Source organism: Lagenorhynchus albirostris, chromosome 10, assembly GCF_949774975.1.
Source record: "Lagenorhynchus albirostris chromosome 10, mLagAlb1.1, whole genome shotgun sequence".
Taxonomy (NCBI): Eukaryota; Metazoa; Chordata; class Mammalia; order Artiodactyla; family Delphinidae; genus Lagenorhynchus; species Lagenorhynchus albirostris.
In genome coordinates, this window is record NC_083104.1 from 47,658,297 (window position 1) to 47,672,359 (window position 14,063).

The following is a 14,063-nucleotide window of genomic DNA, read 5'->3' on the forward strand; positions in this document are numbered from 1 at the left end:
CAGCAAAAAAAAAAAAAGCTATAAAAAAGAACCAAATAAAAATTATATAACTGAAAACCTACACTAACTGAAATAAAAAGCTCAAGGAATGGGTTCCAGAGTAGAATGGAGAGGACAGAGGATAGAATCAGCAAACCTGAAAACAAATCAAGAAAATTTACTCAATCTGAACAGAGTAAAAATAGGCTGAAAACTGAACCTCAGGGATTATGGTACAATATGGTACAATAACAAAAGATCTAACATTTCCATCATTAGAGTCCCAGAAGAAGATGAGGGAAAATAGCTTGCAAAGGTATTCAAAGAAATAATGGCTGAAAACATCCCAAAACTGGTGAAGACAAAAACTTATAGATTTGAGAAGGTTAGGAACCCCAAACAGGATAGACGTAAAGAAATCCACACTAAGACATATCATAATTAAACTTGTCAAAACCAAACTTTGGGACTTATCTGGTGGTCCAGTGGCTGAGACCCTGAGCTCCCAATGCAGAGGGCCCGGGTTCGATCCCTGGTCTGGGAACTAGATCCCGCATGCATGCTGCAACTAGGAGTTTGCACGCCACAACTAAGACGTCCACATACCGCAACTAAGGGTCTGCATGCCATAACTAAAAACATTCTGCATGCGGCAACTAAGACCCAGTGCAGCCAAAATAAATAAATCAATCAATCATTTTTCTAAAAAAAAAAAAAGAAACAATCTTTTTTTTTTTTTGGCTACGCCATGTGACATATGAGATCTTAGTTCCCCAACCAGGGATTGAACCTGTGTCCCCTACATTGAGAGTGCAGAGTCTTAACCACTGGACCTCCAGGGAAGTCCCACGAAGAAACATCCTTGAAAGTAGCCAGAGAAAAGCAACATATTGCCTAAGAACACCAATTCACATGACAGATTTCTCATCTGAAACCATGAAGGCCCCAATTAAGTACCACAGCATCTTTCAGGTGCTGAAAGAAAAGAACTGTCAACTACAAATTGTTATACCCAGGGAAAACTATCCTTCAGAAATGATGGGGAAATAAATATATCTTCAAATGAAGGAAAACCAAATCCAGGGACTAAACAAATTTGTACTAACACAGAATCTACCACCATTTCTACAGGTAACAATTGTTATCTGTACGCAGGGACTGAATAGATATAATTAGCCAGAAATACTTGAACCATAAAATGTTACACAGGTTTTCAAATGTCATTTTATTTAAAAAAAATAATAATAATTTTTAATTTTAAAAAGTGATTTTATAAAAGCTTTTACTAATTTGAGAAAATAGTCAAGATATAACATAAAGGAAACAAAAAAGAAACAGACAAAATTATACATACAGTTTTGTTTTAAATATCTGTTAGCATATAAAAGAAACTGGAAAAGAATATTCCAAAATGTTATCAGTGATTGCAATGATTGACTCCCATAGGAAATTAGAAATTTCTCCTGTTTCTGGAGTTTCCAATTTGACTAAAGTACTTGTTACTTTTAAATGCTTACTAGCTATGTAACCACTACGTACTGGAACTAGTAATACAAAGAACCCTGCTAACACTCAGAGATTATGATTAACTGTGCAAAAGAATGGGGAATAGCCTCCACGAAATGATACAGCACAACTATCACTGCACTTATCCAAAAGAAAAGACTGTTGTCTTCTACATACCTGTGAATCTGTCCATTTTTATGCAAGTATTCCAACCCCTCCAGCACTTCTCTGAGTATTGTAGCAATGGTAGCTTCATCTAGGACTCCACTTTTATGTTCCCCCTTTGCCACAATGTGCTTAATAATATCCAGAACAGAACCTGAAAAGAGAAAACACAGTTTTCCATGATTTTTTTAACTCATTCAATATAATTCAGAACCATTTTTAAATCAAAACACATGTAAACCTTTTCATAAACTTAGCTGTGCAGGAAAGAAAGGAAAAAATAGTAAATATAAGGATATACAGAAGTTTAAAGTAATAATTTATTCTCGATTCCACTCTAAAACAGAAAGCAGCCTGCTAATATCCAAATAGTAGTGTTACACCAGCATCTTTTTTAGACTTCTAATGAGAATCTGAAAAAGGTAATAGAGGATTTTTTTTCCCTTTTCTGTATATATATTTTTTCATTTTATTTTTTTTAACATCTTTATTGGAGTATAATTGCTTTACAATGGTGTGTTAGTTTCTGCTTTAAAACAAAGTGAATCAGTTATACATATACATATGTTCCCATATCTCTTCCCTCTTGCATCTCCCTCCCTCCCACCCTCCCTATCCCACCCCTCTAGGTGGTCACAAAGCACCGAGCTGATCTCCCTGTGCTATGCGGCTGCTTCCCACTAGCTATCTATTTTACGTTTGGTAGTGGATATATGTCCATGCCACTCTCTCACTTTGTCACAGCTTACCCTTCCCCCTCCCCATATCCTCAAGTCCATTCTCTAGTAGGTCTGTGTCTTTATTCCCATCTTACCCTTAGGTTCTTCATGACATTTTTTTTCCCTTAGAGTCCATATATATGTGTTAGCATATGGTATTTGTCTTTCTCTTTCTGACTTACTTCACTCTGTATGACAGACTCTAGGTCCATCCACCTCACTACAAATAACTCAATTTCGTTTCTTTTTATGGCTGAGTAATATTCCATTGTATATATGTGCCACATCTTCTTTATCCATTCATCCGATGACGGACACTTAGGTTGCTTCCATCTCCTGGCTGGTAATAGATGATTTTTAATCACCTCTAAAGAATCCCTAGGTAAACCATACCCATCAATAACACTTTAGTATAAGATATAACAAACCAATCTAGGCCTCTAACATCAGATTAGAGTATGCAACATTGTATAAATAAAGATATAAAACACAGTTGAAACGCAGGTCAAATTACAGAAGAAAACTTGGAAAGTAAATATCGCATGTGTATGCAAACTAATTTAAGGGTTAAAATTATGTTTCAGGTTAATAAGTAGTAGAAATAAAACAGGTAAGGCAAAGAAAAATATGAAAAGAATAAAAATGGCAGTTCTTTTAAAATAACAGCCCAGATGTATTATCAATCCCATTCTTCCCAGGATGGGAAATAATGCTCCTCCTAAAAATCAGAGAGATGGAGGGAAATGACACCCATATAGTAATTAAAGTCACAGAATGCTGTCTACCATAACTGATGATTATTAAAAAAAAGTTTGCTAGAGATCGGTAAGATTTCTGGCAGTACAATGGCCCATAAAGATCACAGAACCAAAGCAAAACAATCTCCAATATTAAAAACTGTGCCAAGAAATCTGAAACGTAACATAAACTGCACTGAAAAGACTGGATGCCCATTTCTTGGCAAATGCTTCTGTTGAAAACATGTCCTGGTGGATGCTTTTTATTGCACACACTTAAAAAGAAAAAAATATACTTCCAAATAGATGGAAAGAAGTGGTCTAGATGGAATCCTCAAAAACATTAGAGAATTGAACACATGTTTACTTTAGCTCCCATTTGAAATCCACTAACTTGATAAGCTTGAGAACAAGGGCATAAGCCCAGAATAAAAAAGAAAGAAAGAAAGAAGATAACAGAAGAGATATAGCACTAATTTTCTAGAAGAGAGAAAGCAGAAAAAAGTAACTGATTATGCAGAGTGGAAAAATCTGTAACTTCAGTGCCTGCACAGGAGGTATATCAATTAGGAAAAAGTAGATTCCCTACCCTAGAGCTCCAGAAAGGCTCAGAATACAAACACCAAAGACCACATAAGGGAAAGTAAGGGGGGACTGAAGGAAAGGGCTGAACACAGGAAAACTGGTTAAAGTTCATATAAGGCAGAATAAGATTCCCAGATCCCTCCTCCCTATCCTGGAAGCCAGGCCACGACCACACCCCACCTCCAGCAGGAGACAGGCAGTTTACTCTCTGTAGACAAAGAACCAGGGAGGCTTCAGATTCTAGGTAACTTTTTCTAACACTTTCCCCTCTTTATTGCTGGGATTCACAAGACTGATTCACAAAGAGGGGGCCTAAGGAAGAAGTTTTGTTCTGTTTAGTTTAACCAATCACACATCAACTCCCAAAAAGCAAAGTGACTATACCAACAGGCATGTATTTCATTCTTCTGAGAAATCCAGGCCATACAAGAACTGCTCAGTAAGAAGACATATGTATAAATCCCAGCTGAGTTAAATGTTTGTAATATAAAGAATATCTAAAATAAGGAACGCAAAGGGAGAAACCCCTACTAGGAACTAAAAACACAATTTATTCATTCAACAATTTAGTCATATATGCGATCTAAAACTAGGTGCCACAGAATATGTCAAGAAACATGTGACTGCTGACTTTCAGGGAACTTCTAATCTGGAAGATCAAAGAAATGGAGTAACAAAGACCCTAGGGCACACCAAAGTTATTAGATCTGTATTTTTAAAGAGTTTGAAGCAGGAACTCCTTTTCAAAGTCTTAGAAAATTTTAATTGATTTCACATCATCCAATGATCAACAGGGAAATTAAAGCAGTGCACACCCCCGGACAATGTCCAGAACAGATATACCAAACAAGGCTGGATAAGAAGCCCCCTCTTCCCTGGGATAACTTGTCTTTTCAGTTTTAGTCTCCCTCCCAACAATATGATTTTTATAGGTGGAGGGATGATCATGCCACTAAGACCTTCCTCCTTAACTGACAAATACTGGTCCCGGAAGGTCCCCACTTCTTTTCCATATGATTTCCTCAGCATCTTGCAGCGTCTAACATGATGATGGCGCCTATAATCCTCCCTCCTCAAACATCGAAAGTACATAGAATTCTTTATATCAACTCAGAGAAAGATGAAAGTAAAATATTCTAAGCAAAAGAAAACTGCAGATTTATCACTGGGTGATTCAAATTAATATCTAATGAAAAGAAGGAATAATGAGGGAAGGCTATATCAGCATATACAATATTATGTCCTTAGGCACAATCTAGAAGAAATAGTCTACAGGGATAATCTGTTCTTGAACTTTAATGCATGAAATTACTTGGCAAACTAGTTAAAAATGCAGATTCCCAGACCTTATAGACTGTCATTCAAGAGATCTGAGGTAGGGCCCAAGAAGTTGCATTTTAACAACCTAGGCTACTTGATGAACACTGTCCACTGAAACCCAAGAATTTCTTAGCGTAAAAGCAAGTAAATTAAATAATGGAAAACAAGAGGGGTTTGGTACAAATTTCATAACAAAGCAAAAAATTACAATGTAGGTAGATTATCTATTCCCCCAAACCATTTCATGTCTCCCTTCATAGTCTATAGCACAGAACATTTAAAAAGCAATGCAGGGCTTCCACGGTGGCGCAGTGGTTGAGAGTCTGCCTGCCGATGCAGGGGACACGGGTTCGTGCCCGGGTCCGGGAAGCTCCCACATGCCCCGCGGCTGGGCCCGTGAGCCATGGCCGCTGAGCCTGCGCGTCCGGAGCCTGTGCTCAGCAACGGGAGGGGCTGCAGCAGTGAGAGGCCCATGTACCGCCAAAAAAAAAAAGCAATGCAAAACTTTAACTGTCCAAGAAAATCATTACTAAATATTAAAAAAAATTGAAAAAGTGGTGAAGCAGCTGCTGGTTAATGACCCTTGTTAAATCTGATAATTGTAGCTCAATCAAATTACTCAGTCAACATGTTCATTTGCACAGTTTATTTTTATGAAAAAACACTCTTGAGTCCAAAATTAACTCACTCATTTTAGTTAGGTATTTTTACCAAGAAGTTTTAACCATCTTTAGCCACTGGGTGTTGCTTGTGTCTTCCTAAGCCATGTAAGTTTTCAAAGGGACCACAATTTGCTTAGTCTGAGTATTCCATTTCAGATTAACAGGAACACCCTCCATTATTGCTTGACCATCCAAAGCTGGTCACTTTTTTTTTTTTTTTTTTTTTTTTGCGGTACGCGGGCCTCTCTCACTGTTGTGGCCTCTCCCGTTACGGAGCACAGGCTCCGGACGCGCAGGCTCAGCAGCCATGGCTCACGGGCCCAGCCACTCTGTGGCATGTGGGATCTTCCAGGACCGGGGCACGAACCCGTGTCCCCTGCCTCAGCAGGCGGACTCTCAACCACTGCGCCACCAGGGAAGCCCTGGTCACTCTTAATAACAGGTATTTTTTACCTGGGTCCTGCTCAGGGTCAAGGAAGTCCCATGCCTTTTATCTATTAGAAGATGACAAAGCATCCTTAAACCACAAAATAATTCCCTAACAGTGAATTAAATTAGATTTCTGCATTTCTATAGTTCGTCCCTTTCAGTCCTACAGGTACTTCATTTTTTTTTTTAAGACTTAACTTTTTCTTTTCATAAATTTATTTTATTTATTTATTTTTGGCTGCGTCGGGTCTTCGTTGCTGCGCATGGGCTTTCTCTAGTTGTGGCGAGCAGAGTCTACTCTTCGTTGCAGTGCGCGGGCTTCTCATTGCAGCAGCTTCTCTTGTTGCAGAGCACGGGCTATGGGAGCGCAGACTTCAGTAGTTGTGGTGCACAGGCTTAGTTGCTCCAAGGCATGTGGGATCTTTCCCAACCAGGGCTCGAACCACTGTCCCCTGCGTTGGCAGGCAGATTTTTAACCACTGCGCCACCAGGGAAGCCCCCCTTCCTTTTTTTAAATATTTGTTAGGAACGACGTTTTTCATATAAATTTATTTATTTATTTATTTTTGGCTGCGTTGGGTCTTCATTGCTGCACGTGGGCTTTCTCTAGTTGTGGCGAGTGGGGGCTACTCTTCATTGTGGTGCGCGGGCTTCCCATTGCGGTGGCTTCTCTTGTTGCAGAACATGGGCTGTAGGCACACCGGCTTCAGTAGTTGTGGCACGCAGGCTCAGTACTTGGGGCTCGCGGGTTCTAGAGCATAGGCTCCATAGCTGTGGCACACGGGCTTAGTTGCTCCGCAGGATGTGGGATCTTCCCGGACCAGGGCTTGAACCTGTGTCCCCTGCATTGGCAGGTGGGTTCTTAACCACTGCGGCACCAGGGAAGTCCCTTCATCTTTTCCTTTTAGAAGCTTTCTTATTTTTTTTTCCCCAAAGAAATTAACTTTTATTTGAAAGGAGACTACCTTTCCCCTCACTATTTCTAAGGACTCTATACAATAGCCTGCTTAAACCATTTTCCCAATACCAAAATTTCTAACAGCAAAGCATACAACTGCTCTAAATAATAAGGCTTGTCCTGCACTGATTAAACTTCAATAATTTCAACACAAAAATCACACTTAACATTTTGAAGTTTTAACAAATGTATTTTAAATACAACATGTTTTGTAGGAGTCCACAAGGTTTTTATCTCTAAAAAACGACATAATTTTTAGGGTTCAAAAATTCCATTCTTCAAAAGAAATGACCAAGTGTTTTCTTCTATAGCTTCAAACTTTCTACACTCAACTATTTGATTGCTCCATGCCACCCCAGACAAACCTGACATGACTGAACTACTTTATATGTTACTAACTTCCCCAAAAGAAAGTTTAAAAAGGAGTCTGTAGTAAATGCAGCTAATACAATATCTAACACAAAAGAAGCTTTAAAAAGACCATTTCTTTCCTCATTTGATTAGGCAGGAGTTAATTTTCTGTAAAAGCAAAAAACAAACAAAAAATCATTTACAAAAGCATAACACTGGGGTTTCCTTTTTTACTCAAGATGTTCAACTACCCAAAATGACAACAATTACATCTTTAAGAATATAATAAAAGGGGTAGAAAACAGCAATACAATTGACAAAGTGTAGAAGCTAAATAAACCAAAGATTTTTTTAAGGGTTCTTTTTAAGGAGTAGGAAGGATCAGAAGCTTGGGGAAATCCAGAATTAAACAAAAAAAGAGAAAGAGAAAAAGATGTCCTCAACTGCAACTACTCTGTTTATCAATAGGAACGAGATCTTGACCGTGATCTGTATTGACTGTAGTACGGAGAAGGTGATCTTCTTCTGTACTCGTAATCAGTCTTCATATCTGCCGTACCCACGATCATATCCTCTATCACGGTTAGGATCTCGACGTCTGCCACCTCCTCCACCTCCACCACTATGAGTTGGTCTGCCCATGTATATGTCTGGTGTAGGTGTGTGAGCTCTCTTGGTGATAGAATAATCTACACGAATTCTTCTACTGTCCAGTTCCATTCCATTTGCCCTCTCCATAGCCTCTTTTGAGTCATCTATTCTCTCGAAATAAACAAAAGCAAACCCTCGTGATCGTCTAGTTCGCTGGTCATAAACCACATTGACACCACTCAATGGTCCATATTGAGAAGATCTCTCTCTGTTGTGTACAAACTGAGGCCAAACACTCCTAGACAAGTGTTGGGATCTGGATTTGCCCTGCTGCCTGTATGTCTTCTCCGGTTAAACACTGGAGAATGACTTTGGCTCCTTCGATGCTGGTATTCTGGTGTATAGGACCTACTTCGAGGTCGTCTCCTATGAGAGTGAGAATGGGATCTGGATCAAGTGTAACGTCTGTGAGAATGCCTCCTTGACCTCGACCTGGATTTTGATCTTGATCGAGAATGGGATTCAAAGTGTTTGGAAACTCTTGATGGACTACGAGATCCTGACCTGCTCTCCAATTTTACATGAGCAGGAGTTCCCGCTGGAGATTTTGACTGAGAGCGAGACTCTCTGCCCTCGAAGTTGTTCTCCTCTACATCACTCATGTCGGCCAGGCACTCCCCAGAACTAAATAAGAGACAAGTCTCAGCTTGAGGGCCGATGGCCTAATCAACCAGCTGGCTGGACCGTGGGGAGGAGGAAAGAGTCGGCAACAACAGCCGCTCCACTCCACTCCCACTCGGTCGCAGGCTCCAGCAAAATCTTCAGAAGCTTTCTTAATTACTTTGATTTCTAAAAATCTTATATTGCAATTTGGTGCTAATAAATGGTAGAAACAGCTATTTAGATAGAAAGTGATTCTAATTTCTAAAGATTAACTTTCTATACTAATAAATTCCAACACTCAAAATCAGAGTTCTAATTATTTAATTAACAAAAGATAAGAATATTATAGTCATAAGGGAGCATTACAAAATAATTATAATATTGACACACTTAAACTTATTTTGACCATGTTGTCCATTTGGTCGATGGGCTTAAGACTGCCAGTTGCAATTCATTTTACATTTAATGAGCTTATTAAATTCTATATCAGTACAATGTTGCTACATCAAAAATATGCTTTTGATTTAAATATTTTGGCTGAGGAAGCGAATATAGAAGAATGTAGCCTAAACATACTTCTATTAACTCTGGCTATTTACATTTTTAAATTATTCAAACGGAGCCCCTGCTTCTCAATGGTCCCCTCCTCTCACTCTCTCTGCTCCAGCTATGATCCCCCATCAGTTCCCAGGACACACCACACTGCTCTATCCTGCCTCCAGTCACTCTCAGTACAGTGTTCTCTCTATCTCTGGATTCCTTCTCCCATTCTTCCCGATACCACCTCCACCTCCCATTTCACCTGGCTAATTATTACCTATTCTTCAGGTCTCCTGAAGAACGTCACCTCCTAAAGGCAGTCTCTGTCTATCTTGCCACAGCCATTCTCCCTCAATAGAGTTAGGTTCTCCTGGTACTTATTCCCATGATACCTGATACTTCTTCATGGCACTCTACACCCTTATAATTACTTAATTATAACTTTTACTTATTAGCTATAAGCCCCATAATAGCAAGGAACTGATGGTTTGATTCACCAGTGTATTGGTAATCAATAAGCATTTGATGAAAGGCTTTTTAATTGAGCTATCTTGACAGTTTCCTCCTATTTAAAAAAAATTTTTTTAAGTTGTGCTTAGTTCTATCTTTTGTTTTCTAAATATTACTTAATGTATCTCTTCAGTTTGAATATGTATTTACTTTATAACTACAAAAGATTACATTTTCTTAAAAAAGATGTAAAATTTTTAATATTTTAAAAGTAAACATTTAGATATAAGATTAAGTTGACTCATAAAATTATAAGTAATTATAAAAAGAATTAATGCCTGGAATATATTTGAAAATTATCAACCAGGAAATCTGCTGAGTGCTATGCTAGAAAAATTGGGCACCATCCCAGGAAACTTAAGACCAGGAGGAACAGAGAAGTACACTGAAAAGACATCCCACTCCGCTACATATCCTGCCCTTTCTGTGATCAGGACATATACTCACTGAGAGAGGAACGGGGATTCTTTAAAAAAAAAAATTTTTTTTAAGGCATTCTGCTTAGGAGTAGCAGAAAGGGTGGGCTGGCATACAGCTATGGATAACAGAATTAAGCAGACAACTTATTCCTGTTCATCAGAGGACCTTTTAGCAAAACATTAAAAACTTTGTATTATACATTTTTGTAAATTACATATAAAGAAAATTATGCTGTAGGTGATCAAAAACGAAAGATACAATATTACCTAATATTCCCATATCTGTCCATACTGAAAGAACCATGCTTGACCACCATCTTGAAAGGTGGTTGGTGTTAGCAAGGCTTCCAATCATCATATGAACAGGGCCTTTAACAAAGTAATCCAGTTTCTCCAGTGTGTCACTAATGGGATTGAAACAAAAAGGTGATTCTGGCTACACTGAAAAGCATCAAATAACAAGGGATTATTATTATTAATGATTAAAATTTCTTGTGCACCTATTACATGTCAGCATAGTGAGGGATGCTTTGCATAGTCATCTCATTTACTCCTCCCCAATACCCTGAAATGCAGAAGCATCCCCATTTAACAGACAAGAAAATAGGTTCAAAGAGTTGAAAAAGTTTGCCCAGTGACACAACTGCTAAGTAGAAAACCTGGAATTTAATTCTAAAGCCTACGACTTTCCTTTAAAGCCTCTCTGGGTAAGTAAGGTGCTCAATGAGTAATGGTGTTGACATGGCAAATAAACATGGATTCTCTTTTGTGTAACCCTACAATCCAAAATGGAAGATCATGCTTCCACATAAAATATATATGCAAACAAGTCGCACAGTGATGGGAAAGTCAGGCAGCTCCATCACTCACTTGTCCTCTCCATCTTGCCACATCATTCAAATCCATGCCATAAGAAAATGTCTAATTTACTACATGGCATGGGTATTTCAGTAACCATAACAAAATCTTCAATCTATACATACCAAGGGTCCACTGTTTGCAATCAGCAATACTTACACTTTATTCTAAGGACTAAAGCAGAAATAATTGTAAATATAATAGTGCAGGATAAAGTATGTAATTAATTATGTTAATATGGGGGAAACAAGATTTTCTGTGTGAGAGTAGAGATTCAAATATAATTTTAAAGTTTTAAACGTCTGTAATATTAAACTTGAACTGTCAAATTATGACTTATTTTTAATATGCTACAATATATTTCCAAGCTCTTTCAACTAGAAACAATGACAAAGTAGCAGCAATGAGCATCCCAAGAATCCAAGTTATACTTTCTAAATACCACTCCCCATAAAAAGGATCAGGGCTCCTTAGAATATTCACTGATTCTAAGAAAAGCAATATAAATGTGAACCTTTATCCTGAACTAAAAATCAAGGAAGTTATCAAAGATTGATGGATTCATGTCAAAAGGACACAACAGAAAGCTTGAAGGGACTCCCACTGACAAAATTTTGGATAACCTGAGCATCAAAAGAATAGACTATAGCTGAGAAAGACACAGAATATATAAAAATCCTTGAGTCTATATAGTGATACTCCAAAAAATGAAAGCATTACTCAATGGGAAAAAGGAAAAAAAAAAATCACTGGCAGTGATTATTAAACTAACTTTTTACTCTGAAAATTGGTCCTTAAAAAAACACATTTATCTTGCCTTTTCAGTAGGAACTACAGTATAGGTTAACCAAAAAGCCCCAGTTAATAAGGGAAAGTTCCTTTACAGAGAAGAATGCCAGTTTATAAATGTAAAAAAAAAGGCGCAATAGGAAAAATTACCATTCTGCAACCCCTGACAAAACTAATTGAGACAAGCAAGGATTGTTAATGGATGCTAAAAATCATTAGACAAAAGACTGGGGAACTGGATACTCACAGTGCCAAAGTATCATCCCACAGATTACTTGCTTGCTGCAAAGGGAAGTAAAGCTTACTCTTCCATGGAGAGGCCTGGCTGTCATAATCTTAAGCAATCAAAATTAATATCACCATTAAAGATACAACCAGATAGCAAATACTACTTCCTGATGTGATACAATATGAAGTACACAGCATCACCTACAAAATATTCTGTCCAAACAACACTTAGGGTCTTGTTTTAATTTGTAGGAAACAGAGGAATATAAATCAGGTTAAACATCACCAGGAAGAAATAACCAGTTAAATCCAGAATGTGGAGTAGCTGTGTGCTGCTAGTGCTGCTTAAGGCTCCAGCTCACAGGGCCAGGCACAACATCTCTGCACATGGCCCCACTGAGCCAAGGTGTCATGTGCAGAGCTTCTGCACACAGCCCGCCAAGCTCAAGTATCAGGTGCAGCCTGATACATTTCATGCTAGAAACTCTTGTCTGAATTGCCAGGAAGAAGGCCACTGCACGCAGTACTCTATGAGCAAGTGAAACTAGACTAAGCACAAAGGAAAAAACATGAAATGTAGATCCTCTAGCAACAGGAGTAATGGAAGATTTCCCTAAATCTGCCCTCAAGCTTTTCCTTGATTGATCTGTGAGTATGGAACACTTCAAAACTACATAGTGTGAAGAGAGAAAACTTCAAGATAGCGGAGGAGTAAGACGTGGAGATAACCTTCCTCCCCACAAATACATCAAAATTACATCTATGTGTGGAACAACTCCTACAGAACACCGACTGAATGCTGGCAGAGGACCTCAGACTTCCAAAAGCCGTGTGGCTGACAGGGTCTTGGTGGTCCGGCTGGCTGTCAGGCCTGAGCCTCTGAGGTGGGAGAGCCGAGTTCAGGACATTGGTTGACCAGAGACCTCCCAGCCCCACATAATATCAATCGGCAAGAGCTCTCCCAGAGATCTCCATCTCAATGCTAAGACCCAGCTCCACTCAATGACCAGCAAGCTCCAGTGCTGGACACCCCATGCCAAACAACTACCAAGACAGGAACACAACCCCACCCATTAGCAGAGAGGCTGCCTAAAATCATAATAAGGTCACAGACACCCCAAAACACACCACCAAACGTGGACCTGCCCACCAGAAAGACAAGATCCAGCCTCATCCACCAGAACACAGGCACCAGTCCCCTCCACCAGGAAGCCTACACAACCCACTGAACCAACCATCCCCGCTGGGGGCAGACACCAAAAACAACGGGAACTACAAACCTGTAGGCTGCAAAAAGGAGACCCCAAACACAGTAAGTTAAGCAAAATGAGAAGACAGAGAAATACACAGCAGATGAAGGAGCAAGGTAAAAACCCACCAGACTAAACAAATGAAGAGGAAATAGGCAGTCTACCTGAAAAAGAATTCAGAGTAATGATAGTAAAGATGATCTAAAATTTTGGAAATAGAATGGAGAAAATACAAGAAACATTTAATATGGACCTAGAAGAACTAAAGAGCAAATAAACAATGATGAACAACACAATAAATGAAATTTAAAAATTCTCTAGAAGGAATCAACAGCAGAATAACTGAGGCAGAAGAACAGATAAGTGACCTGGAAGATAAAATAGTGGAAATAACTACCACAGAGCAGAATAAAGAAAAAAGGATGAAGAGAATTGAGGAAAGTTACAGAGACCTCTGGGACAACATTAAACGCACCAACATTCAAATTATAGGGGTCCTAGAAGAAGAAGGGAAAAAGAAAGGGACTGAGAAAATATTTGAAGAGATTATAGCTGAAAACTTCCCAATACGGGAAAGGAAATAGTTGATCAAGTCCAGGAAGTGCAGAAAACCCATACAGGATAAATCCAAGGAGAAACACACCAAGACACATATTAACCAAAATATCAAAAATTAAATACAAAGAAAAAATATTGAAGCAGCAAGGAAAAAGCAACAAATAACATACAAGGGAATCCTCATAAGGTTAACAGCTGATCTTTCAGCAGAAACTCTGCAAGCCAGAAGGGAGTGGCAGGATATAT

General features: G+C 38.8%; 1 protein-coding gene and 1 pseudogene across 5 annotated transcripts in view; both read right to left on the reverse strand.

Moving 5' to 3' along the window:
- OXSR1 (oxidative stress responsive kinase 1) overlaps nt 1-14,063 on the reverse strand; it is a 99,585-nt gene that overhangs the window by 57,210 nt on the left and 28,312 nt on the right. For 4 of the 5 annotated variants that reach the window (XR_009542880.1, XM_060162331.1, XM_060162330.1 and 1 more), the window contains one exon: nt 1,663-1,804. Coding sequence is in view for 4 of the 5 variants with exons in the window: in XM_060162331.1 (XP_060018314.1) it covers nt 1,663-1,804 (142 nt within the window). In the remaining variant the exon portion in view is untranslated. Of the gene's footprint in view, nt 1-1,662; nt 1,805-10,401; nt 10,565-14,063 lie in introns of those variants that run through there. The other variant, XM_060162333.1, reaches the window with a different exon arrangement.
- LOC132528058 (transformer-2 protein homolog alpha-like) lies at nt 7,873-8,798 on the reverse strand (annotated as a pseudogene).